This window comes from Anopheles stephensi, chromosome 2 (genome assembly GCF_013141755.1).
Source record: "Anopheles stephensi strain Indian chromosome 2, UCI_ANSTEP_V1.0, whole genome shotgun sequence".
Lineage (NCBI taxonomy): Eukaryota > Metazoa > Arthropoda > Insecta > Diptera > Culicidae > Anopheles > Anopheles stephensi.
Genome location: NC_050202.1, coordinates 40,667,451 through 40,693,114, shown reverse-complemented (window position 1 = coordinate 40,693,114; position 25,664 = coordinate 40,667,451). Strand labels below are relative to the sequence as shown.

General features: G+C 43.5%; 3 protein-coding genes across 13 annotated transcripts in view; 2 read left to right on the top strand and 1 right to left on the bottom strand.

Moving 5' to 3' along the window:
* LOC118517621 (alpha-1,6-mannosyl-glycoprotein 2-beta-N-acetylglucosaminyltransferase) overlaps window positions 1-18,329 on the top strand; it is a 44,366-nt gene extending 26,037 nt beyond the window's left edge. For 9 of the 11 annotated variants that reach the window (XM_036063925.1, XM_036063920.1, XM_036063919.1 and 6 more), the window contains exons 4-13: window positions 3,385-3,513; window positions 3,608-3,724; window positions 5,499-5,653; window positions 10,771-10,923; window positions 11,077-11,165; window positions 11,243-11,388; window positions 11,515-11,675; window positions 12,849-13,496; window positions 16,709-16,923; window positions 16,997-18,329. In XM_036063925.1, coding sequence (XP_035919818.1) covers window positions 3,385-3,513; window positions 3,608-3,724; window positions 5,499-5,653; window positions 10,771-10,923; window positions 11,077-11,165; window positions 11,243-11,388; window positions 11,515-11,675; window positions 12,849-13,496; window positions 16,709-16,923; window positions 16,997-17,219 — 2,036 coding nt within the window. In that variant the 3' untranslated portion in view covers window positions 17,220-18,329. The remainder of the gene's footprint in view (window positions 1-3,384; window positions 3,514-3,607; window positions 3,725-5,498; window positions 5,654-10,770; window positions 10,924-11,076; window positions 11,166-11,242; window positions 11,389-11,514; window positions 11,676-12,848; window positions 13,497-16,708; window positions 16,924-16,996) is intronic. The other 2 variants (XM_036063926.1, XM_036063927.1) reach the window with 2 other exon arrangements.
* Window positions 5,511-7,561, bottom strand: LOC118517624. Its single transcript, XM_036063934.1, has 3 exons — window positions 7,329-7,561; window positions 6,454-6,568; window positions 5,511-6,285 (listed from the first exon to the last, which is right to left on the bottom strand). The coding sequence occupies exons 1-3, from the start codon at window positions 7,397-7,399 to the stop codon at window positions 5,707-5,709; spliced, it is 765 nt and encodes a 254-aa protein (XP_035919827.1). The 5' UTR covers window positions 7,400-7,561; the 3' UTR covers window positions 5,511-5,706.
* A 507-nt stretch (window positions 18,330-18,836) lies between the features above and the next one.
* On the top strand, window positions 18,837-25,403 carry LOC118517615 (4-hydroxybutyrate coenzyme A transferase). Its single transcript, XM_036063911.1, has 4 exons — window positions 18,837-19,356; window positions 23,070-23,867; window positions 23,955-24,221; window positions 24,303-25,403. Exons 1-4 carry the CDS (start codon window positions 19,176-19,178, stop codon window positions 24,488-24,490), a joined length of 1,434 nt encoding a protein of 477 aa, XP_035919804.1. The 5' UTR covers window positions 18,837-19,175; the 3' UTR covers window positions 24,491-25,403.
* The last annotated feature ends 261 nt before the right edge of the window (window positions 25,404-25,664 follow it).

Here is a 25,664-nt window from a genome sequence, read left to right as displayed (position 1 = left end):
ATCTTGATGAATTCGTAGACCAACAGAAATGACGAATATCACAACTGTTGATATATCACAACTACATGATATAAGCTTCAATTCGCGCAAAGGAATAATAATCCTTGAGAAAAAACGGGTCACCGTTTGGCTGAAGCAATGCAAACGATAAAGTAAAAACTCTTGGGTAGTTTAAAGCTATCTGAGCTTTCTAGAGTCAGTGGAAACTTATCAACTAAAAATATCAGTCGCGACGACCATGGCTGAAACTGTGTAGAACATTTATAGTCCCAGTATTCAGAATGTCGTAACTGACGAATACCTTACGAGCCACGTTCGAGAGCAAGATTCCCAGATGGATATTTGGCCAGGGTTGTTTCTAAGGGCAATGGAGGTACCGATACATTGACGAGCTCTACGAGCTGACTATCATGAAGCGCATTAGATTTGCCTGGCTCCGATGGGCTGGTCATTTCATGAAAAAACCACCGGTCACCACTTCTGGCTCTCTGTCACTTAATTTTAACCGTAGTAAAGTAATCAGCACTACGCACGGGGAGGCGGTTTGGATGGGATTTGAACCCCGGTCCTGCCGTGTGAGGACCGGTCCCGTTATCAACTCGGGCGTCAGACCGTCCCAAATTGATACAAGTTCACAATATCAAGAAAATATTGCTATCAATCACGCTCGTTGTTTACCGGAAATATTACTTGACGCAGACGTTACTGCAATATGATGCTAAGCAACTTATTCAATTAAATATATATGTTTACCTATTTCAAGAGACAATTTCGATGAATGATAAAAAGGAAATAAAAGAAAATAAATCACGTTCTGCTGCGACAAAAAAAAACATACGAAAACGAGAAGCAATTCCTGCTTCACAATCACTTGGTTCCGCTTGGTATGGAAAAATGTATTGCAATACAATTTGCTAGTCTAAAAGGACCGTTCAGCGCGGTTTCCGGCACGGCCTATTCGGTGGCGCTTTCAGGTCCCTCAACCATAAAAGCACAGATACAATTCAATAAACGCAGGTGATGTTAATAACTCTCCAATTTTGGAAAAGCCGCATTAAGAAAATGCGCTCAACCGCGAAACGATGCTTCAAAATGGTGGTTTTACGTCCGGCAATTTCGCTAGAACGCAACCATCCTTCGCAGAACGATCTGTGACCGAGTCCGAATCCGACCCGCAAGCCCCCGCCGGGATGGAATGAAGGGCTTCCAACGAGTCCGAGCCGGAAAAGAAAGAAATGATTCGATTTGTCGCACAGAAACAGTGCTCAGTGCCGGGTTTTGGGCCGATGGGACAAGAAGTATTATGCAACAGCTGACATTTGAAGTTTTTATTAGGCGAACATGAATTTGAATATCCATTGTGAGCGTTCCGGAAGGATTGTGAGGAAATTGGTTTCCAGAAGCGGTAGAATTTTGCACCCTATAGCACACCGTTCCGAGCCTGGTCGTGGTAGAACGCTTTCACTTCCCTATCAAAAAGTACTCTTGTGCATTATTAGTGGAGCCCATTTCATTTTCGGCGCATTTCACAAAGAGGTTAAGGGCACGTATAATGGCTTCAGCCGTTGACGTTGGTTCTGCCAGCTGCGAACCTTATTCCCACAACACTGGAACGGAAAATTATGTAACGGAAATGCGAGCAATGAAGATACTTCCGATTCAATGGCGCAGTTGAGGTTGTCGTTCCACAGGTCGGCAGGAGAAAAATATGCTTTCTCCTTACCGTGCAGTAACCAAACCACACACACACACACACAACCGACAACCGATCTTCACGGGATGACAGTGATGCCCGCGGCGAACCGACCCACTCACAAGGCGCTGTGGGACTAAATATGCCAGAGAAGATAAAATCCACTGGTGCGAAACAATTTCGACACAAATGTGTGACATTCGCTACCATGTTCAACCCAATTTGACCTCATGGGGGTTTCGGCGTCGTGGGTGTGCGAGACCGCCGGATGATGACTTTTGCTTTCTGTTCTGATCGTATTTAGGGAACACACACACACAAACGTTTGGGCTACAGGAAGCGGGTTCTATTATCCCTGTCAAAAAAAGGACTTTCGCTGCCAAACTTTTCCCATGTTCGCTGGTAACAATCATCTGTCGAACGAACGTTCTGCCGCGGTGTCAGTGTCGCTGATTTTTGGTGGTGTTTTGTGTTCGAAATATTTGGGTTTGTTTTTTGTTTTCTAAAACTTTTTGTTTTTGTGCTACGCCAGCTTAGTGAAAGCATTAAAACGCGCTGCTGTGAAAATAAGACAAATTTAAACATAACGCCGCACCAGTTCGCTAGACCTCCGTCCCAGCGTAACGAAAAGCATACTGTCTGTCACCATTGGTTTGGCATCCGTTTCGTGGCGTGAGTTTTCCGAGAATGTGCCGAAAAGTTTTCCCCCATGGGAGATTAAAATTTCCAACGAACACACACATTGTTTCCATCCTTCGATAATAATTATATTCGAAACATCAACAATAAACTTTGCATGACATTTGCAGCAGGACCCGCCGCCCGGATGTGTTATGGTTTGGGAAAAATTGGTTCCATTTCACGGCTCAACTTTCCGAAGCGAATCGACAAACAAACACGCGACTTGGTGACAAGGCAAGGGTGGAAGTTCACCGAATTAAATGTGTCTGTAGAGTGACTGTAGGGGCTGAGAGTTATTGTACTTATGCGTTTGCTGCTGCTTGCAGTGTGCGGAACGCTTTTCGTATTTAATATTTGAATGATTCGTTAAGTTGATTATGTGCTGTTGTGAATTGTTGCCCGCCGAGGTGAATTGGACAGATTCAGCCTTAATGTATGCAATCTGATGTTTTGCTCCATTTCATAATTGGTGAAGAGAGCTGAACATTAAGTTTCATGAATGACACATTTAATTATTCATGTTCTCTTCGATAATATTAAAAAATCGGCTTTCAAGAAACCAAACTTGATAAGCCTTGAAGCCTTTGCTGATTTTGGTATATTTTTCCTTAAAAAAATATATACACACCATTCATGCCGTGCCTAATTCAATGCATATCAAAGATTATTTGTTAGACCATCCTTAATCCAAAATATAATTCCTAATTTTCTCTCATTACTCGAAATTCTATGCGAAATATTTCAACACCTAGCCCTCATTGGTCACTGCCTCCATCGTTTGAGTTTTGCGACCCAAGCATCGAAAAGTTTGGATACGCTTGAATTAGACAAGCTGCACGAATCCTGAACTATTCGTAAAACTTCGAAAACTTAGATCAGTAGATGCTATTTTAGATTAGCAGATAATAGGCCACACATACTCAATGACACTATGACACACTTTCTAACGCCCCAAACATGCTCCACATCCTTCTTAATAATATTTGATACCGTTTCTCTTCCATCCACAGGTCGACGAATACCAATCGCATTACCGAACACTGGCGCACTGTCCCGTAGAAGACACACGCTGTACATTCGTTCTGCCATAATTGTATTCATCCTGTTCGCGTTCCTGCAGTTTCATGTGATAAACTATGGTAAGTATCCAACTGCCAGGAGTCGCGTAACGCTGGTATTTCGTCTTACCAAATGACAACCCTCGCTCCTTTGCTCTCTTCCCCTTTCCCATAGACTCCTCCGATAGTGGATCCAGCGACAGTACCAACTATTCCACGGCAGCGATCCTGCAGATGGTGCCGCCGGTATTTCATAAATATTTGACCGGAAAACCTCGCAACTCCACGCACGGTAAGAGCGACTTTCCCACTACAAGGATTCTATGGTCGAGAATGTTTGAGAAAGAATTTAACACCGCTTAGAAAGGGTTGCCTTCGAGCGTTCGTTACTGCACAGTTAATCTTACAGTAAACCTGTGGCAAAGCTCACGAGTTGTCTTTGATGCAAAGAACGCTTACTATCTAGCTTTCAACTTGTTGTCAAAGCAAAAAGAACTGTTGATCGTTGATTGTTGATGAATCATTTATCATTCATTGCCTAGTCTGCCTCCCACCCGGCCTGTTCATTTGCTCCACCCGGATGAAGCAGGACTACCTGTCCTGTAACTAACTAATATTAATGGAATAACGTAAACTTTTATGGTGCCGTTCCTGTCAACAACGGTGGTGTTGGAAGCTTGGAAACACTCTGACGAGTTAGTTTTTCGACCCGGCTCTAGGTGGTGGGGTTATGAATAATTTCGGGCCAATAAGTTCGAATGGCGTACCGGTTGCATGCTGTGAAATATTAAACATCCTTCAGTAACTCAATTACCATCGGAAAGCACCTTAAAGTCTGGCGAACTAGTGAGCTTTAGCGGCACTTGTAAAACATATTAATTGTGAACCTCCTGTACCGAGTTTGAACGATTGATGTTTGAAGCCTTGGCCATGACTAAGACTGTAGTGATATAGTTTACGATAAACGGTAACGCTTATCTTCCATATAAAACAGTTTGAAGGTTTCTTTAAAGCCCAGCAGAACTTTATACTGAACATCAGACGCCAGAAAACAATGCAAAATCTGATGTAGAAGCTCAAACAGAATCTCATTCTTACGTATTCATTGATGCAGAACGTCACCCGAAGGAAGCATATTGCAAACTGTGGGCTTAAAATATTCTTCCGTTTCTTTTGTAGCTGTTATTTCTGTGCAAAAAAAAATGCCCCCGGAACTGCTTTTACGATGCTGCTAAAACTTTTGAGACTACCCCTCAGCAACAAAATGGTTCGTGCTTGGCTGCAAGTTGCATAATGGAATGGAAACTGAATTTTGGGCGCTTTTTGTTGGGTTGGCTTCCCTCACCGCTTGGTTGTGCTACCATTTTGGGATTTTATGCTGGAAAGAGCAAAACTTTAAAAAGGACTGTAACGGCATGGCAAAGCACTCGATAATGTTAGGTACGCGCAAAAATGCAGCCTTCAAGCGATTGCTAAAATCATATCCCTCCTACCCGACAAAGCAGGTCATTCGGTACTCGCGGCACGAAAAGTGTCACTTTTGAGGAAAACGTGTTTGCGGGCGTTTTTTTAAACACTGAATGATGTTTTTTTTTTTTGTTTGCTCTGCGTTCTATTTATTCACTCTGTTTGGCCCCTTGGCTGATGGAATTGATTTCTCGTCAAATTGGAGCACGCCTCGACGAATTATAAATGTGGGTTTTAGATACGGGAAACAGTTCTTTGGCTGTTGATTTCGTATATCATTAAGGAGAGATACAACAAGGTTTTTATCTAGTCGAGATGGATTTTAATATAAGATGCGATGCTAGGCTTTCTGCTTCATTTGGATTCACACATTTTCCGTGTGGAGTAGAGCACATTCTGACTTGTCCCTCGACGCAACACACAGGAACTCACAAAAAGCTAAGGAGGACAGAAATGGCTAAGATCTTTCTGCTTCACAAAAAACCTTGAAGAAATAAAGATACTTACCAAAAGATATTCAAATAAGGATTTTGAATAACTTTTTAAACATTCTTTATCCGACCTCCTGCTAACTGCTAATCTTTATTCTCACTTTGCAGGTCAAAATGGTACACACTTTGGAGGCGAGGGGACCCGGACGGCCAACATTAGCGACATCCTGCGCATGATACACCGCTATAATGACCTGCAGACTGTTCTCAACGAGGACATCTACGGTCCATTACAAAATGATTCTGTGATAATAGTAGTGCAGGTAAGTGCGGCCGACACAAAACTATGTTACGCGGGATGGGAGTGTTTTATCCTTTAGCGCGTGGGTCTCTTCCGTCTGGAGGTTTTAACTGATGCGCTGCTATTCAGCCGTAGCTCGTAACTTCCGGTCGTGCGTTTGCCGATTACCATTAGCTGTTGCCGCTGTAGCTGCTGCACTCGCTGCTGGTCATCCTGGTCACTGTCCGGCACATCGATCGATCGTTCCCGACTCAGCCGCCGTCCGGAAGAGGAGGTAGTCGCGGTGGTGATGGTGGTCGCGGTTAGAGAGGAAAGCGTTCGCCCGCTTCTAAACCTGCCCTGGGAGCGCTGCTGTTCTAGGGACGCTATTTTGGCTGCCGTGCGAACGATAAATGCACTGGTCAGCATGTCGTACGGTCGGATCTGCCAGATGTGCTGCGATGGGTAGTCCTGGTGGAGGCGTGTAATCCGGTTGCGAGCCGGATCACCGATGCGTATCCGTGGCCAGCGCGGTTCGTGGCGTAACGATTCCGTCAGCAGACTCCAGTGATTGGCATAGTTTACGCTGGACCTGAGATGGATGTTGAAATCCTGTGGGCACTCCAGCTGGTGCCGCACACCGAGTCGGCGTGACTCGGTCCCTGGCAGCAAAGACTATCGAAGAAAGAGTGGAAATTCATTCGGATACTGACATCCGCTCAAAGCAATCAATTAGGCCAGGAAACGTGCCAGGGATGTATTCCCGGACGTCCCCGTCCGGGCACGGGAGACCGGTTGGAAAACAATAGCTGACACTAGGTCAAATTGCTGCTCGCTGCTTACCAGTACGGTTGGCCAGAACTTTCTGCGCGGTACTCCGCCACCCAGCAACTTCCGGAGTGCTAGCTCGCACAGGCTGAACAGTGTGTCCGGTGTAGTATGAGCGCTGCGAGGAATTCTGATAATAGAAGAGGTGCATGTAACGATAGAAGATAAGATGGGTACCACTTCCTGTGCATTATTTTGCATCAACGCCGGTGACGGTCCTGACCGATGCACACTGAACGTCACCGTTGACGTCGCGGTCCTCTTGGCAGGAAACTAAATAATTCTTCCGTTCACGGTTCCCTACACTTCCAAAGCATTAGCAAAACCCATAGGGTGAATAACTTCCATAATTGGTTCACTTTATGCATGCACATGCACATGTACAAGCCTTAGGGATTTCCCCATTTGTTTGGGCACCTTCCGACACCAGTCAGAGGTTTGAAAGGAGGAAATTAGCCGCAGCAAGGGTGTCAGGAGTTGCGATAATGTCAAGGTCGCGTACCTGAATGCTGCGAGTTGTTTTATTTTACATAAAATGTACCAAATGTACACCCATGAAGTAAGAGTTGTTAACCGTATCATGAACAAAACATTAACCTCACCTATATTGTATCCCGTTTGGGATAATCTCAAACTCAAATGCTGTTCCATTTAATTAAACCCAAAAGTGTGGCTTCTCGGGCGACTTCATTCAATTGTGAACAACTGCAACCCAACCGCACAATATCCGATGCTCAATCAATTCATTTGATGATATCAGCCTAGGTAAGGTGGCCATTGTTTAATGGTACACTATCATATGGATACAGTTTGAGGTATTCAAATACTTTTACTGTAATTCCCTTCACATGTTACCGCACACCAACGTTACCCGCTGCCATATAACTGACCTTCGCCGACTACGGTATGCCTTGCACTTGGGCTCAAAGCTAACCGGAAGTTTGAATTTAATCACATTCATTACACTATCTGGTGCACCAGCTGGAGGCTGTTATAATTTTCTTGCCCGAACCGTCGCTTTCGAACGCCAATTAATCGATGTGAGTCTCTCCAGAGAAATCACTTATAAACCGTAAGCTTCCACCTGCACCGAACCGTAACCCGTTCCGATCGCTCGAAACGCTAAGCCCGGAATGAAATCGATTCAGCAGCTCGAACCGTTTCGGCCTACCAGCGCTCCACAATAGCTCGATTTTTTCTGCTAGAATCCGCGCACCTGAACGGAGCGATTTTCTACGGACGGGTTTCTACCAAAACTTCGATAGTCGCTTTTTCAATAATAACCGTTCGTTTGGTTTACGACCAGCACCAAATGGGAGCCTGTACGGGGCGAAAGGCTCGTTATGCCTTTCACGATGAATATCCCCGTGCTGCAACATACCCGTTCTCCGCGATGTCATGCCGGTGTTCTCCGGGGTGATGTGGTGGTAGCTATTATAATTCCGGACGTCCTAAATATGTCCGTTTCATGTTTTCACAATCTCGCCTTCCCTTGGGGAAGGTCCCTATTTCTACCCGTATATTGCTTTCGATTTTTGGGGAAGTTTGCGTCCAACCGGAGGGTCACAACACGGCCAACAACACGGGAAAGAAGCGGGACCTAACAATCGAAAGTTTACCGCTTGTGTTGCTTAATACTGGTGACGTTATAATAGGTCAGGATTTGGTTCCAAAAAGAATACGAGTGCGTTAGGGATTGATCGGAACATCAACATTCAGGACTGTCTATTATGGGCACCTTTTTAATTCACCCCCGATTCTGGTTTTATTACAAAAAATAGTTTTCGCAAATATAATCCATTTTCTACCGTGTCCTATCACTTTTTATGGTTTATTCCTGTTTTTTTTTTCTTTTAGGAGTCGTGATGGTTTTCGTCGTTATCGCAAAAGCTAAGAATTGCTTCCCACGGCGGTAATAATTAGTTGAATGCAAATCAAATTCCTTTTGTCAGCAAAACACCCGAGTCCTATTCGTTCTTCTGTTCCTTACCATTAAAGTCGCACTCGTACTCGTTGCCGATTGAGGCCAAGCGGCCGTGATTTTTGCGGTAGGTTAAGCTGCAAAATTCCCTATCATAATACGCCAAGCCGGAAGTGATTTTCTTTCGGTCGTTTTAGCTTTCCACGAGGTTCTTGTTGTTTTTTTTTTTTTGTCTTAGCCTCACGCTGGAGTACCCTACGGCCAGTAGAGCATGCATCGATTCGTGGCTTTTAAATTGCAAGCCACTGGAACGAACGGCGAGAAACAAAGAATATCCCTAAGTCATGAAGACTTTTTTTTTTGAGGGAAAAGCAGCACAAAAACAACACACTTCGGGCGTGACTTTTGCTGACTCTTTTGTGCGGGAACCGAAGCAAATTATTCGGGATTAAAAACCCTGTCCCATACTTTGCTGTGTGGATGATTGCGAAAGGTTACTCTTTCATACTACAGCGTGGATTATCATCACACCGGCTGGAGGGAACGCTTTTTAAAATTTTTCGCTTTCGTACTGGATCCGTTTCTTGAACAGGGTGAGGATTTTTCGCGATTAAAACATTATCCGCCTTTAACTTCTTAGATATAGATGTGATTCGTTTTTTCGCCGTGATTCGTAACTACTTTCCTTATATTGTAAGGTTCTAGTTTAGCATTATGCTAGCAGGACACATTTTTGAATGAACACTTTATTCCGAAACACTCCAATCGCACAACATAATTCCCAAGAGAGGCAAAATTTTCGTAATAATGTAATAATTTCTCTTTGAAAGTACCACCGATCATTGGGAAAGTAATTGAGAAACACTATCTATGGCGCTGACCGATGGTGCAATAGTAGATTTCGTGCCGTCGAGAGTACTTCGTTCCGGCGGTGATATTACACCTAGTCTTTTGCTTTCGAAACGGGGACTCATTTATTTCTCCATTAAACTGACAACCAAGCGGCAATAATTATTAACTATCATTACGCACGTGGGGATCGTGCTGTTACCTCCTTCGCAGCGTTTGCCCAAATGTCGGGACGACAATAACCAGGCGCCTCCATCGGAGTGGCGCACGTGGTCTTCGTCGGAACGAGCTAACTTCGTTATAACTCAATAGCTTCGCACTGAGATTGTGCTGCAACAATCACGTACCGTACCGTGTGGAAACGGTTGGTCAAAACGAGCTTAGTTAGGCAACATTCATGGTGAACATTCTGTACTTTGCACGTAAATCGTTCTACTAGCGACAGGCACCACCAGAATGCCAGCCGGTTGGATGATAGCAGGAATGTTTACTTTTAATTACTGATAGAAAGCACAAGCTAATAAATTCAAACTTAAAGTTTTTTAAGCAGATGTGTATGTGTGTCAATGTATAGGGTGGTAAATTGTGAGCTATTTCAATTTAATCAATATCGCAAAACTTTATCATATTTCATATCAGAAACCGGGTATTTTAAGAGGAAAATGTAATATAGAGCTTATGCTGCATTTGTATCTTTACAATGAATATAAATCTTATTAACATTCCTATATTTATTTAACCCTTCAATTTTGTTATCACACCATTGTACTATGGGCATTTGGTGAGATGAATGTCGAAAAATCAACTTTTGATTTATTATTGGAAATAAAATTCTGCATGCGGGGAAGCTGTTTGCATGGGATTTGAACCGGTCTTGCCTGGGGTGCTGTTCACTAAATGTTTATCCATGTTGGTAAAATATTTGAGAAGCCTCCACCATCAATAAAGGTTTTGGGAGAGGATCCTTTTGAAGTCTGTGACAAATTGTCATAAGAAACACGTCAGCATTAAAATTCTATTTATGAGTATAAGTTCACTACTTTAAGCACTGAAACTGAAGGCAGCATTTGATGTTCCAGATATTGTGACTTTTCAACTTCTGCAATATGTTCTTCGATCTAGCTCTAATAAGCACAGATTTTTTTACGATAAGCGATATAAGTAGCAACATCTGCGTTAGTCTCCAGTTAAAAAATTGAAGATGATCTGATTGTATTAAGTATCCTGAATATAGGCCCTGCAAGTGATGCCGACATCTATTTCGACTTTTTATTGTTTCGTTGTCATAAGTTGGCATAATATGCACTAATAGTTTTGATCACACTAACTAATAATCTTCAGCAATACGGCCCTGCGGTTCTTTATGAATAAATCGAAATCCTGTGCGCTTCAGTACAATTTTATTTAGCACCATGTACTGAAATACTTCAGAACAAATTCTGAATTGTTGACTCTACAACATATGATATTTCTTCAATCAATATTTTAGCGCAACATTTCTTAGGACCAGCCAAATGCACAATACTAACCATTCCTTTCCGTTCTGTCTTCTTGTTACGCAGGTACACAAAAGAATAACATACTTACGGCACTTAATTGTAAGCTTGGCCCAAGCGAGAGACATTTCGCGCACTTTGCTTGTTTTCTCACACGATCACTACGACGATGATATCAACGATCTGGTACAGAGTATAGACTTTTGTAAAGTAATGCAGGTACGTGTGCCCTTCACCGTCCGTAACCGCCGGCTCAATACTGGCGTGTTAATCCAGCCCATAAATTGATTGCATTGTATCCATTTTTTTTTACAAACCACACGCTCCATGCACATCATCCCTCTTTCCCTTTCCGTATTACTGCTCTGCTAGATTTTCTATCCTTTCTCGATACAAACGCACCCGAACGAGTTCCCCGGTGCTGACCCCGGCGACTGCCCGAGGGATATTAAAAAAGAACAGTAAGTGTCCTGGCGCTGAGAGATGCTTCAGTTCCGCCATTGTCTCATGGTTTGCTTTCAATGCCCTTTACCCACAGGGCACTGCTGCGGAAGTGCAACAATGCACTCCATCCCGACCTGTACGGTCACTACCGAGAGGCAAAGTTCACACAAACCAAACACCACTGGTGGTGGAAGGCAAACCGTGTGTTTGACCAGCTGGAAGTCACCAAGTACCATACGGGTAGGTGGACAAACAGAAAGCGAGAGAGAGAGAGAAAGAGAGAGAGAAAGAAAACCCTCAACTTAGCCCCACAGCACGTTTCACTTATACCACGTTCGTCTCTTGTGCTCGGTTGTTTGCTTTCAGGTATGGTCGTGTTTCTAGAGGAGGATCACTACGTCGCCGAGGACTTTCTGTACATCCTCGAGCTTATGTTCCGGAAATCTCAGGACCTGTGTCCGAAGTGCAACATCCTATCGCTAGGCACATATCTGAAAACTTTCAACTACTACACGTACAACAAGAAGGTAATTTCGTTTGTCAATTTTAAAACACCGAAGAGTACGACCATGACACAGGAGCAAATACAAAATCCTTTCACAACTTCTTGTGCGCAATTGCATTAGAACCCAGTCAGCCCCCGTTGGCAGCTGGTTCCGGTGTCCGATTGTCTAGTTATACCTTCCCCGGAAACACTGAACTTACACTAAATTCGGCACACTAACCTACCATCACAAGTATTGAGTGTATTTAGTTGCAACTTCCAAGAGTAAAACAACAAAGACACAGTGCAAGCAGATCAGTATTTCCCACATGCCGAACACAAACAGGGACAAATCCGAATGTACAGCAAAGACCGTTTCAGTTTCTTCCGTTGGCTGAGGTTATGTTTTTGTTTTGTTTTGTTAGCCGGTTAAATTGATTTACATTTTTTTATCGATTTATCCACACATTGCTTACACACATCACACCGTGGAAATAATTTTATTTCGATGCAATCTGAATCAACAATGCAATCGATGGAACAAGTTGATCGATTATCTGTGGTTTATTTAACTTATTTTGACGGCGACAAAAATTATTTACTTGATGTATTTTAAAAATTGTGTTGAACTGTTTTTGTTTGATTAAAAATGTAAATTATGCTAAAAGTTCTCTAAAACACAGAAGTCAATCAAGAAAAGAACACATTCATGATCCTTACTACCGCTTGCTCAAACGCCACTAGATCACACTCACACACCAACACACTCAGTGCTTTGCCAATCACGTCTTAAAGTGTTTTACAACCAATAGATAACTTACACTCTGCCACGGATACACGCTCCATCACTACACGCAATAATGAATGCGCCATCGTATCTCCTTATGGGAGATTACATATAAGAAGGGAGTTTTCCCTGTAACACTGTCCTTTTGCCATCGATGTTGTCTGTACGTAGGGCTATCATTCGGATTCACACAAAACACCTTTTTTCGTACCACTTTGCCTCACAAACTCTCTCACACACTGCTGCCGCTATGAAAGGATAACAAAAGAAACATTAACTATCTCTCTATCTACCCGTGTTACTAACGCGCGCTTCGAACCATCAAACGCCAACCATTCTCATCAACACCATCATCTACTACGTTCATCCTCATGATCACCATCATCCTCAACATCACACCAAACGCCACAAACTGCTGAACCTGTGCAGCGTGCACAGCCCTATCTAAACGGCTGGTATCCGAGAAAGGTAGCAAAAGTGGGAACTGCATGGGATGAGCAGCAGACGCTTGCATCGCACGGTATCAATACCGATCGCGAATCGTCTGACGGCTCCTTTTCGAGCACGTTCAGTGTGCCCAGCAGAAGTCAGTTGAAGGACGCCGAACGTCGAATTCGGGCGACGGTTGATGTCAGTGCGTTGCTTGATCAAAATCAGCACCCTCCGTCGGATTCGAGGCGACCGATTGCCGGGACATTAAATCTAATGCGTCGCTCACCACCCGATCTACCCGCTTGGTTCGATCGGCCACATGTCACACGCACCGACAGCGCCCGCTTTGCAAACAATGAACGTAACGGTTTTCTGAATCATCCTTCCAATTCACGACCCAACAATCCCTGGCAACAACGGCGACCGCTGCAGCATCAACAACAGCAGAAGCTACTCCAGCAGCAGCGCCAGTTGCAGCAGCAGCAGCAGTTGATGCTCCAGAAACAGCGACAACAGCAGCAACAGCAACAGGAGCAACAGTCCCAACAGCAATCCCTTCAGACGCAGGTCACCACGGAAAAGTATGCGTCACAGTCGCAGTGGGGCTACCAGGTGCTACCGACCCTGTACTCGATCTATCAGAAGGTAGCGCCATCAATCCACTTCTTCTCACGCTGTTACTGCAACTACCTTGCTTCTACTACTACTACTACTACTACTACTACTACTTCCTTTACTCTTATGCTTTTCCGGCCAATATATCTGAAGCTAGTCGTTGGTTTTTTTTTTGTCCTACTACCATACTGCTTATATCACCTTATATTACCTCGAAAAGACACGTTCGACTAGTTCTGACCTTCTTTACACTTTAGTCAGCATATGTACTAAGGTGACTTTCGTATGTGAGCTACTTCAGAATTTTTATTTTTTTATTTTATGGTTTGATTTGAGTTGATTGGCTGCTTACTGATCTATTTTATTGGATGGAGATTATCGTTGATTTTGCATCCCGTTGTTAAAACATACTTTGCAAGTATTTATGTTTATTTGCGCTGATTCATGATAATTTGCTGTGGGTTTATTGTTTTTCTCATAACAATCGGTCATTGATTGAAGGAGTTTGATACACATATTGCGAAGGATTTGAGCGATGGATTTAAGCGTTTGAGGTGTTTCTTCTTTTCTGCGTAAATCCTTGCTTGTTTGAGGATTATTTATCCAAGCGAAGCACTAAGACATAAAACATATATAAACCGAAATTATATGAAAGCCTTGCCGTATTGCTACTATGATTAAAACGGTTAACCCTTGAAAATACCTATTTTTACCGATATAAAACCCATTTTACGTCGTTTTTTAGGTGGAGGATTTTTATAATTTTTCTAGATTACAATAGCATAACAGTGGTTATCAGCTATCGACATTAACTGAATCACAGAGCTCTACATAACAACGAATGATAATTTTATAAATCATATTACAATCAACTACCTAAAAGTATAACGAGGGGCTATAGTGTTGTTTAGATATTAGCTAATAATTTTATTATATTTATTAGACACTTTTATTGCTGATAACTTCTGATTGCCGCTCAATGAAGTATTACACCGATATTAAATTAATAATGCCATGCAAATAAGGGGTTGCAGCGAACACCGATTTGTTACCACTTATCAGCAAGATTGCATCGCGAAGATTAATCGAAACTGAAAGCGTCGCACAACGTGTGTCGGCCGATTATAACACAACCTACGCTCCATTCATTGTCACTTTGGTTTCGACCGTTCGATACAGGATGCATTCGTTCACCATTCATGCCGTTAAACAGTTTAGTCTATAATTGTGTGTGTGTTTGTGTGTCGATGTCCTGTTCCTACTTCAATTCCGTACCATTCCATACCGCATCCGTCTACCGGCCGGGTCGGGTTTAAAACTGTTATTAATGAGTGTGCGTGTGTGTGTTGTGTCTGTTGCGTTTCACCCATTATTGCTCGCCATACGTTATCGATCATCGACCGTGTGTAGAATGTTAGTAGTTATTGTTTAATGAGTACCCTCCACCCACCACAGCACGTACACTGACACTGAGTTTGCATGCTATTTGCTAAACTGCAGCAATCCTCCGCCCGGCTTCCTTTTCCCTGCTTTTCTTTAGGAGATTTCGCTCGCACATAAGTCACATTTCACTTTTCCAACTTTCTGTTATCACGTGTCGAACGTTCCCCCGAGTGCACATGAACGTTTAGCTTCCCAAAAACTGCAACTGCAAACATTATCGCACGTAGCCTTGCCGATGCGTTACAAATGATTTATCTTTTGTTTGTTTGTTTTACTATCTGAAGCTTCTATTTTTTTTTTTTTGAATGAGTGATAAGCTCCTTTTCGAACCGAGTATGTTTGGATATGTTTCTGTGCGTTCCTTTATTGCTAGAGAGTTCTCTGCTATGGTTTCTCTTTTTTTTTGTGATAAGTTTTAAAAATTTTGAAAGTGTTGTTTAAAAAATGCCACCATAAAGTTCACGAAAGTAAAAGGATACTAACTACAATAAGCCCTTTCTAAACTGCAAACGTTACAAACTCACTATTGTAGCATTTTCACCTAAATTATTACAAATCTTTGCATCGAACCATTAAACTCAGTAGTTTAAAATATCCAAAACTGTTTGCTAGTATGTATGCGTTTTGGAAACAAGTTGACGGTACCTACTAACTACTAACTGCAACGTACAGTCAGTTCCCGACTTACCGCGAATAATGCAATTTTAACGGTGGGAGGAATTTTATATTTGGTTCTTTTATATTTTCTTATGATTTTTACACTTATTTTGTTAAGCAGCAGATTTTTTAAATTCAAAAATTCGTGTCCAGAAAATAAATTCAACTTACCGCCAAATTTTAAATTATGCACATCGAAGATTTAGGAGAGCGACATATGGTATATTTTTAAACCATTGTCCATAAATCTTTTGTTTTGCGTTCAAAAATTACCTAAATATTGCGTATGAATAGAAACCTTACATAAAGTCAAAAGTTTTTGCGACATATAAAACCCAACTTTTTTATTATCAGATCTGACCCGAGCAGAAGCACAAAACATATGAAGTCTTTAATCTTTAACATTTACAAAAGACTGAGCTTATTTTATTGTAGAACGTCGTTTGGTCATATTTTCATCAGAGAGTCTAACAATAACTCATAAACGATTTTTATTTGATGATCGAATTATTTATAAAATATTCAACTAAATTTAAAAAAAAACACCTCCATGAAAGTTGGTATCATAAATTCATTTTTTCATCTCTGTAATACATCAGACTATAAATAAAGTTAGGAAATCTTTGTTGCAATATGACCAAATGCTCTAAAGATACCTTAAGACCTCCAAGAAAAATATATAAAACTTTCTTCGACTGCTTCGGAATGTTCGGAAATTTGGCAATAGTGTATCAATTTACAAGAATTGAAAAGAATTCGGCGAAGGTTTAGCGATGGTTAAAGAAGTATTTTCTTAGACTTCTAACAGCTTCACTTAAGTCAGTAACAAAGAGCGTTTCTTCAATCTATTCTTGAATTCTGAAAGTCTGAGTCCCTGGTCAAAGTTTTATTGGCCTGTCGAACACAAATGGCGAAGATTTCAGCTTTGATGGTGAAATGTTTACCAAGTTGGATTAACACATCAGGATCAGTTGGGATCAGCACGATCCGGTACTGGGTAGCAGATCTTCAATAGCGAATATTAACAATAATATAACAATCCTACTCCTAATTCGCGTAACTCGGGAACTGACTGTTGTTCGAAGTGCGGCTCCACTTTAAACTTCCTACTCATACTTCAATAACCACCCTTGCTACATTAGGTTGAGGTAACACCGTGGATAAGCAGCAAGCACAACATGGGCATGGCGTTTAACCGTACCACCTGGTACGATATAGTTCGGTGCGCGCGTCATTTTTGTGAGTACGACGACTACAACTGGGATTGGTCGTTGCAGCACGTCTCGCAGCAATGTCTCAAACAGAAGCTACACGTCATGGTGGTGAAAGGACCGCGAGTTTTCCACATCGGCGAATGGTAGTGTGCGCGACCCTGAGTAGCGTGTGAATATCGTTGTACTAATAACGATCCTTAATATATCTTTTCCTAGCGGCGTACATCACAAAAAGAGTAACTGTGAGTCGAACCAGGTGATCTCGAAGGTGCAGCAGGTCCTGAAGGTAGCCCGTGGCTCCCAGCAACTGTTTCCCCGTTCGATATCGCTCACCCAGACGAGCGTCATTAAGAAGACGAAGCTGCGCAAAGGTAACGGAGGATGGGGCGATCAGCGAGATCATCAGCTGTGCTTCAACATGACTCTCGTTGGACGGTAATGTTGCGGAAGGCCAGAAAACCCGCTTCCGTACCCTTACTGTACGAATAACACGCACATTCCTTGCTGTCCGTGGGGCACTACTAGACGAAAAACAGAATCGTAACACTACAACGACCGCCTACAGAATCGAATCGTTTGGCAAGGGTAGTCTAGCTCTTACTTTGTATGTAAGTAGAGTAAAATAGCAGCCCCAAGAAGTCCCCGGCATCCTTAGCGGAAGATAGAAAGTGCTGACAGCGGAGGCAGTCCGACATACGCTCTGCCGGCTGCGAACAGACGAGACCAAAGTTATGTTTTAGTTGAATGTACGGTTTTAGAGTATTATTATTTAAACTAGCCAATTGTTCAAATTGTTCTTCTTTTTTGTTGCGTACCCAGTAAGTCATAGGACTCGGCGCGTGTGCGGTAGAGTGGTTAATTTTATCGAACGTTACCTAAACCAAAATGTACCACTGGCGCCAACAGAAAGTAGTGTTAAGTGTAGGATTAGTTTGTATGTAAGTGAAAAAGACAGAACCTAAGACTTGGCCAATGGCCAGTGAAGCTCCTAAGCGCGAATATTAACGGGATGCTACTATTTGATAGGCGTTTTATTTTATTTTGTTTCGTTTTTATTTATTCAAGCATTATACGTTCACGTTGAAGCATCTTTAAGTTCATCGTTTGTGTTAAGAAGTAGGTGCAAGCAGCAATGACTGTTGCACGGTCTCAGAAAGCTCGAATGTCTGCATGCATCTCAAACCAATCGACGCTGCTCTAGTCCCGGATGTTTGAACTTTATTTTTCCTTACCATTTTCTTTAAGATATATTTGGCCACAAAACAAAAATAGCAAATTGTTACGAGACATCTGTAAATCATTTATGTTTTAGTGGGTAACAGAAACAGTAAACTCTACACAACAGAAAACTCAATTGTTATGGTTACTGTACACCTAACGTTTGCAAGGTCATGTTACGTGCTAGTATATTCCAATTGTCCCTCTTTTTGCGGTAGTGCGTAAGTGTAATGTTAGGTGTAATGGAAACGAATACAATAAACATTAAGTGGACGGCACAGGCACTCAAAATAAAGCGAATGTAAATAGAGCTTGCGGGGTCTATGTATTTCATGTTTGGGATCGGTTCAAATTCGTTACAAGACTAGGAGTCACTCGCTAAGCCTTGTACTATCATAGCATCGCCTGATTGATTCCCGATTGATATCACATGGTCTAGTTGTTCTGGAGTTCATCTCCTTCCACATAATCTAAAAATGGTTCTTGCTAATTGCTCTTGATCCTGGACCTTGCAGATGACAAACAGTCATAAGCAACGATTTTTAACATTTGGTCGGTCGGTGCTTCGTATAAAAGTGCCATAAATAAACTATACATTCGAAAACAGCTACCTGAATGAAACCAAAAATAGAAAACTGTTTTATATTTTCTTTATTTCTCAAAAAATCAAATTAAAAGCATGCAATCGTTGACAAAAGTATTTTATTGAAAAATCATTAAAACACACACATTTCCCAACTGAATTTATTTCAAAAATACAAATAATCGTTCGAAGTCGAATCCATTCGTTAAGTTTCGCACTGCTTGACGAAGGTCACTACCACATCCACACAGCATTCGAAACCACCCCAACTATGGGCGCACATCTTCGTCCACACGTTCACACTGAACTATGAGATGGCACGTATTCGGTCAAAGTTCGCTTCACATCGTCGACTGCAAACGTCAACCAAAAGTGACACCACCAGAAGCGAATGAAAACAAATTCGTCCGCATAACTCGACGCAACAGCGGGAGCAAAGCGTTTCGGCAGTGCAGTGTGTGTGTGTGAGGACGGAAAAAAGCATAATTTACAGCCAACCTCACGAAAACCCGGTCCGAAAAGTGCCACACAAAGTGTAAAACAAGCATTTGTTGGCTAGTTTGTTGAGTAACTGTTGCTGAAGCACAAAGGAAAATGTCTTCGTTCGCGCTTCGCTTTGCTCCCCGGTTGCTAGCCGGCAACACGGCCCCACGGTTGGTGGCCGCGGCCACGCATCGGAACACCTACTTCACCTATTCCAACCAAATTTCGCAGCCGCTCGAGCGCGAACCCAAGTACACGACGGCGGAAGAAGCGGTCAAAGTCATCAAATCAGGTAAAATCCGCCAGGAAGAGGCAACCGAAAGCGCATTCCTTCCGCGATAAGGAGGAGTGCATGTGAGTACGTGCGTGTAGTCGTGTAATGGTTTGTGTGTCCAGGAAATTGGGAACTGGGAAAGCGAACCCGGAACCCGATCCGTCCCAGGTGACCCTAATTCTAACGAGGCGACAAACCGAAGCCGTCCGTAGAAGTTAAACGTACGCGCGTTACGCAATGCTATGTTTATTTCGCCTACTTCGATTTCGCACGCACAGATTCCCCCATCCTACCACCCTTGCTGCTCACTCCTACCTCGCCATCAATTTCACTTTCATCTCATTATGGTGCCGCTGTTGGGTTAAAATTTTGGTCTGATTTTTATGGTGAAGTCATTGGCCAATAGGTACGTACGGGTACGATGTTGTGAGTAAAATCTTCTGCTCTACTTAGACGCTATTATCAGTGTACAAAGGCCGAATGTGTGCCTTTTTTCATATTTACATAGCTACAGCTGCTCGAACCTCCTTTGACCTCAAGCAGGAAGAAATCAAAGTATGCAATGCCATCATTCATCAGTGTGTGTATGTGTGTGCGTGTTTGTATTTGTTCTTCGTTGGAAACATTCCCGGACAGTACAGCACACCGCTTGATTAGCGATGTAGCTGGACTTTGAACTATAGGAGATGATGCGTCGACTGTAGAATGGACGGTCCACTGCTCGCTATTTATGTGCTACAATTGTGCTCACTCATCGATGCTTTATGTAGTGTGCCATCCAAATTAATGATTAAAGGATTAAAACCTCATCATATCAATACACGATTTTCACCTGTTCAGCAATCGCACCAGATCAAAGATCTCTTGAGTCGGCAAACAACGGGTCTCCATCAACTTGGCACTTGGCATTTTAAAAGCAAAAAAAGCGACAACATATCACCTCGGGCCACAGTGTTAACACGTAGCGTAATTTGAGCTTCGAAGGTCCTAATTGCATGATAACTCAATTGGCGCGAACTTGAAGCCGAAATTCGCGGCTCGGATTGTGGCCGAGATATGCTTGTTTATTCAATTTGCATCACAAGAGCGCACCGGAAGTTGTGCGACAGCTGGCTATGATGACGCACTGTATATGCACAGCACGGGATAGGGATCCTGTTTTGTTTTGTTTTTTTTTTTTATTCGAATATCAAGAGCATAGAACGCAAAAACAAAGGGCTAGTCGCTTTGAGAACAGTTTCTAGGTCAATCCGGCGCTTGTAAAACATAGACAAAACGTTCCTTGCCCTTGGCGCATTAAACCTGCGTCACCCTTGGGGAGGATGGGGAGATGTGTGGCTAGGAATAGAACCGATCATCGGTTTTACTCCCACTGTTTTGCAGCGATCCGGTTTAAAGGTTTTGGTTCAGAAAACGCAAACCAACACGCTACACGACACAATTGGGTGTGCGTCTGCCTCCACACGACGGTGCGGCTATAAAAAGAACACATCGGAACCAGTTTCCTCCTTACTGATATCTCTCTGCTCAATGACGCTTTAGAACGCGTCGTCAGGCTAATATGAACGTGCAAGGTTGCAAATATTATCACATCAACAATTCTTCTCCAACAATTTTTAAGCCCAATTTAGAATATTGATCGTTGGAAATTTGACGTCGATCATTACCTATGTACAATGCACCTTGCCAAATACTGCTTGATGGTGGTGCATCTCTATTCCACTCCGAAGCAACCGTTGAAAAAAATGCTTCTCATTAATTTAAACAGCAAACGACATGCAACCTGGACTCGCACACATTTGTACTGGATATATCGAACGGGGCATAAATGTGCATGTGGAATCGGAGGGCTGTACGCACACAAAAGTTCAAGCACACGAGCATTCCATTCCCTGTTGCTATCCGGTACGTTTGCAGTAAAATTACTTAATTATTCAATGTAACCATTGAAACTTGTCATTGCCGGTCATGTGTGTTGTCTGTCTATGCTTTTCAGCACCGAAATTGCGTTGCGATGGGCAACCAAAGCCACCGATCGAGAACGAAGTTTAAACTTATACAAGCAAGCCACGATCACATGTATATAATTACAGTGAAACAAACGCAAACTCGGACATCTTGAAATTGAACAAGAATTTGGTTTTGTGGTCAGTGCAGAAATAGGTAATGCAGATTTTTTTGTTATTTATTATTATTTTTGATTATTTTGTTATTCGCTGTCGGATTATTTTACAAAGCTCTCCCAGAAGCACGCTGTATGTTTATGTTTTCGATATTATTATAAACATGCGTCAATCACAGCTAAGAGTGGACAGCCAATGTCTTCCAAACGAGAAACATGCGATGACATTGTAAGAGCTATATTCATATGAAGAGCAAACCATAATCAACATTTTATATTCCCAAACAATGCACGACCATAAAGATACAGATATAGCATTGCTTTACTGTTCGCCTACAGTCTTCTTGCAGTGATCGCACAAAAATGACCATTTTTGGTTCACCTGGACAGTGCTGTATTTAGCAGAAAGAAGCAAAATCATTCCAGGACCGATGAAACTAATAGTAGCACTAATCCTAATGAAACAACGTTGGCACTAATCTTATAAACAAACATCCAACAGACCGCTGCTGTTGGGCAAAAATGCATGAGGCACGAGATGTCAAGCGTTAAAAATGTGTTGAAAGCACTATGCCATCTGAAGTCCGTTTGACAATCGAATTTTGATCAGTTTTTTGCGATCTTAGACCGCTAAAATTGATTTCAATCTCGAAAGACTGTTCAATTCCAAGGTGTACGAATTTGTGTTACAGCTACTGTAAATGAGCTAGGCACGATCCATACAACCGCATGTTTAATTACTTTTGGTTTAAAAAACTACACAAAAGCATCATTTTATTGCAAAAGCGACCGGTAGAATGCGTTAACGATTTTGGCACGTGAGGTTGCCTCTAGACGACCATGTGATTGAACGAAAAGCGAGAAAACGTTTCGAGTCCTTCAACAGTGTCGTCGAATTGTAGTTCCCCATTTGCTGAAACGCTCTCCACTCGTGCAATTGCGGACATCAAACTTGTCACTCACGAATCCGATAACGCCATTGGAGCTGTCTTTTTTTTCATGGACAAGGGCAAGCATCTGTTTAAGCTCGAGATAATCTATTTTCGGTCGGTCTGGTGGCCCAGACGACAGGCCGGGGTTCAAATCCCATCCAGACCACCTCCTCCCCGTACGTAGGGCTGTGACTACTTTACTACGGGTAGAATCAAGTCACAGAAAGCAGGAATGGCAGGCCGAGACCTCTCGAGGTTGTAGTCCCGAAGAAGGAAGAAGAAGAATCTATGTTCGAGAATATTGCCCCGGCATTTACGGCCTAACTCTGGCTTGACCCTCGCTTTTACTTGTCCGATTGCAAGTGCCCTGCTGTTTACACCAGCGAAGTGATAAGATACGACTTATCTGCTTATCAACTACCAAAAAAAACTGTTATAGCTCTATGATCATATGATTGTCTAGGTTAGTCCCTGTGTTAACCAATTCTCCGAGCTCGCACGCATTAACTACCTCGTAAGGGTTTTGTCGCCTCAAACAGCAACTTAACCCCTTCTTCGCTATGAACCTCAATTCCCCGCACGGACGAAAGGTTGACCCCTTACAGCTGCAACCGTTTGCGGTTTTCTTCTCTTTCATTTTAAAACTCTCATGCTCACCACTTCATTACTACTTGCAGGTGACATTGTGTTCGCTCAGGGTGCAGCGGCCACCCCGGTCCATCTGCTCGATGCGATGACCAAGCACGGGCTGGAGAACAACCTGCGCGACATCACCGTGACGCACATGCACACCGAAGGGCCCGCGTCCTACTGCAAGCCCGAGTGCAAGGATGTATTCCGCTCGAAGTCGCTGTTCATGGGCGGCAATGTGCGCGCTGCCGTGGCCGATGGACGCGGTGATGCGGTTCCCATTTTCCTGCACGAAATTCCGCTCCTGTTCCGGCGCAAGCTTATCCAGCCGGACGTCGCGATCGTGTCGGTGTCGCCGCCGGACAATCACGGTTACTGTACGCTCGGCACGAGTGTGGACTGCGTGCGGGCGGCGCTCGAAAACTCGAAAGTCATCATCGCCCAGGTCAACAAGCAGATGCCACGCACGTTCGGGGACGGCATTATCCACCAGTCACACTTCGATTATGCGGTCAACGTGGACATTCCGCTACCGGAGCACGGTGGACACGCGATGTCGGACGTGGAAACGAAGATCGGCAAGCTGATTGCAGAAAATCTGGTGGAGGACGGCGCCACGCTGCAGATGGGCATCGGCAACATTCCGGACGCGGTGCTCAATGCGCTGCACAACCACAAGGACCTGGGCATCCACTCGGAGATGTTTGCGGGCGGTGTGGTCGATCTGGTGCGCAAGGGTTGCGTGACGAACGATAAGAAAACGTTCCACCGGGGTCGCATCGTCGGCTCGTTCCTGATCGGCACGAAGAAGCTGTACGACTTTGTCGACAACAACCCGTTCATTGGTGGGCATATTAGCAGATGAGCTTGAGATTCGGTCTCCCTTGAGATGGATGGACGGTCTGTTAAACTATCAACCGTTTCTCTTACAGAAATGTTGGAAATCAACTACGTCAACAATGTGGGCATCATCGCGCGAAACCCCAAGATGACGGCCATCAACTCGGCCATCGAGGTCGACCTAACCGGACAGGTGTGTGCCGACTCGATCGGTACGCGCATGTACTCCGGGTTCGGTGGCCAGGTCGACTTTATCCGCGGCGCAGCGGAAGGTTTCGACGGCAAGGGCAAACCAATCATTGCGCTACCATCCGTCACGAACAAGGGCCAGAGTAAGATTGCCCCCATCCTTAAGCCTGGTAAGAACAACTATCCGCTCGTGGTGGTTAGCTGTACAAAATGGAAGCAAATTCTAATGCAAACGTCCACCTTTGTTTTAGGCGCCGGTGTGGTAACTTCCCGTGCTCACGTCCACTACGTCGTCACGGAGTACGGTATCGCCAATCTGTTCGGTCGCAGCTTGCGTCAGCGTGCGTACGGCCTCATCCAGATCGCACATCCTGACCATCGCGAAGCGCTCGAAAAGGCGGCCTTCGAGCGTCTGAAGACGATGCCCTCGCCGAACTAAGAATCGATGCGGATGAGGAGAAAAACACATACACACACACACACACAAACACACGCGAAAAACATCGTTCAAAAGCAATCGATTTGCGGTCGATCGATCCCCAGCCAGCCAAGCCAGCCCGTTCGTTTCTTCTTTCCAATCCACCAACTCGAATCACGTTCCAATTAATGTGTTTTTTTTTCGTGCGTAACGCTCGTTTCGTGATTTTCTGTTGACATTCTAGACTTTTTGGGGAGAAAGAGTGCCGCTGGCGCAAAGTTAAGAACGTTGCGCCGGGTGGCGCCACCAAGCGACCGCAAAAGCAAAAAAAAAAACCGTTTCGTTCGCAAACGCGCCAAGCAAAATTACCAAATAAAGCAATTTAATTTTAAACAAACCGAAACCGAACGTTAAGACAAAGAGGAAGCAATGCTATTACGCACCGCAATGCCTGGAATGGAAAATACTGCCACAAAATTGCTTTTGTTTAAAGAAAATCGTTCGTATGATAGTGGGTGCGCACTTGTAGAGTGAGCTCGCCGGTAGTTTCACTATTTCCACAACTGTTTGCAAACAGGTAGTAGTGCGTGAGGGTAGTAGTAGGATTAAAGTGCGTAACAAACTATAGCTGCATTAGCATCAAACGATCTATCTCAGAAAACAAACACATTACACCTTCAGTGCATTGCCTGTGAAGAAGAGAAACCGTGATGGGCGAAGAATCGTGCCGGGTAACCGTATGGGGGTCTCGGGGGAGTTTTTTTCTACAAATCACGCCAGCGGACGCACCACAATCAATACAACAAGGTTTTAGGAGCAAGCATGCGTAAATCATATAAGCGAATCAAAACGTGATCAAACAAACTACAAAGAACGAGTTACTCGAAACCTCATGAAATCAGCTTTCAAAATAAAGTTATCCTAGTAAATACAATGTCTGTAGTGCCGGCCTAGTTGAAAAGATCACTTCATCTGCAGGGCTACGCCTGCCAAGAAACTGTACCGTCAGTGTTCAATAGACTTCCACGTATTCCATAGGGCCTCATCTAATAAGATATCTCGTGGTCCAAGGAGCCTTCCAGCGAGACGCCACAGCTGCCTCGTCTCCATGGAGCTTCATCATCCAAGTAGCCTTAACAACCACCATTGGTTCTCGTCTAATTAGAAAGCACATTATCCTAATCATCTCGTTTTC

Coding starts and splice junctions, on each gene's coding strand:
- LOC118517624 (XM_036063934.1), bottom strand. CDS start 7,399: ATGAATGTGATTAAATTCAAACTTCCGGTTAGCTTTGAGCCCAAGTGC. Junction 6,569..7,328: donor GCATACCGTAGTCGGCGAAG/GTCAGTTATATG, acceptor TTCTATTATCAG/AATTCCTCGCAGCGCTCATA. Junction 6,286..6,453: donor AGTTCTGGCCAACCGTACTG/GTAAGCAGCGAG, acceptor TTTCTTCGATAG/TCTTTGCTGCCAGGGACCGA.
- LOC118517615 (XM_036063911.1), top strand. CDS start 19,176: ATGTCTTCGTTCGCGCTTCGCTTTGCTCCCCGGTTGCTAGCCGGCAAC. Junction 19,357..23,069: donor GGTCAAAGTCATCAAATCAG/GTAAAATCCGCC, acceptor TACTACTTGCAG/GTGACATTGTGTTCGCTCAG. Junction 24,222..24,302: donor TGCCCCCATCCTTAAGCCTG/GTAAGAACAACT, acceptor CCTTTGTTTTAG/GCGCCGGTGTGGTAACTTCC.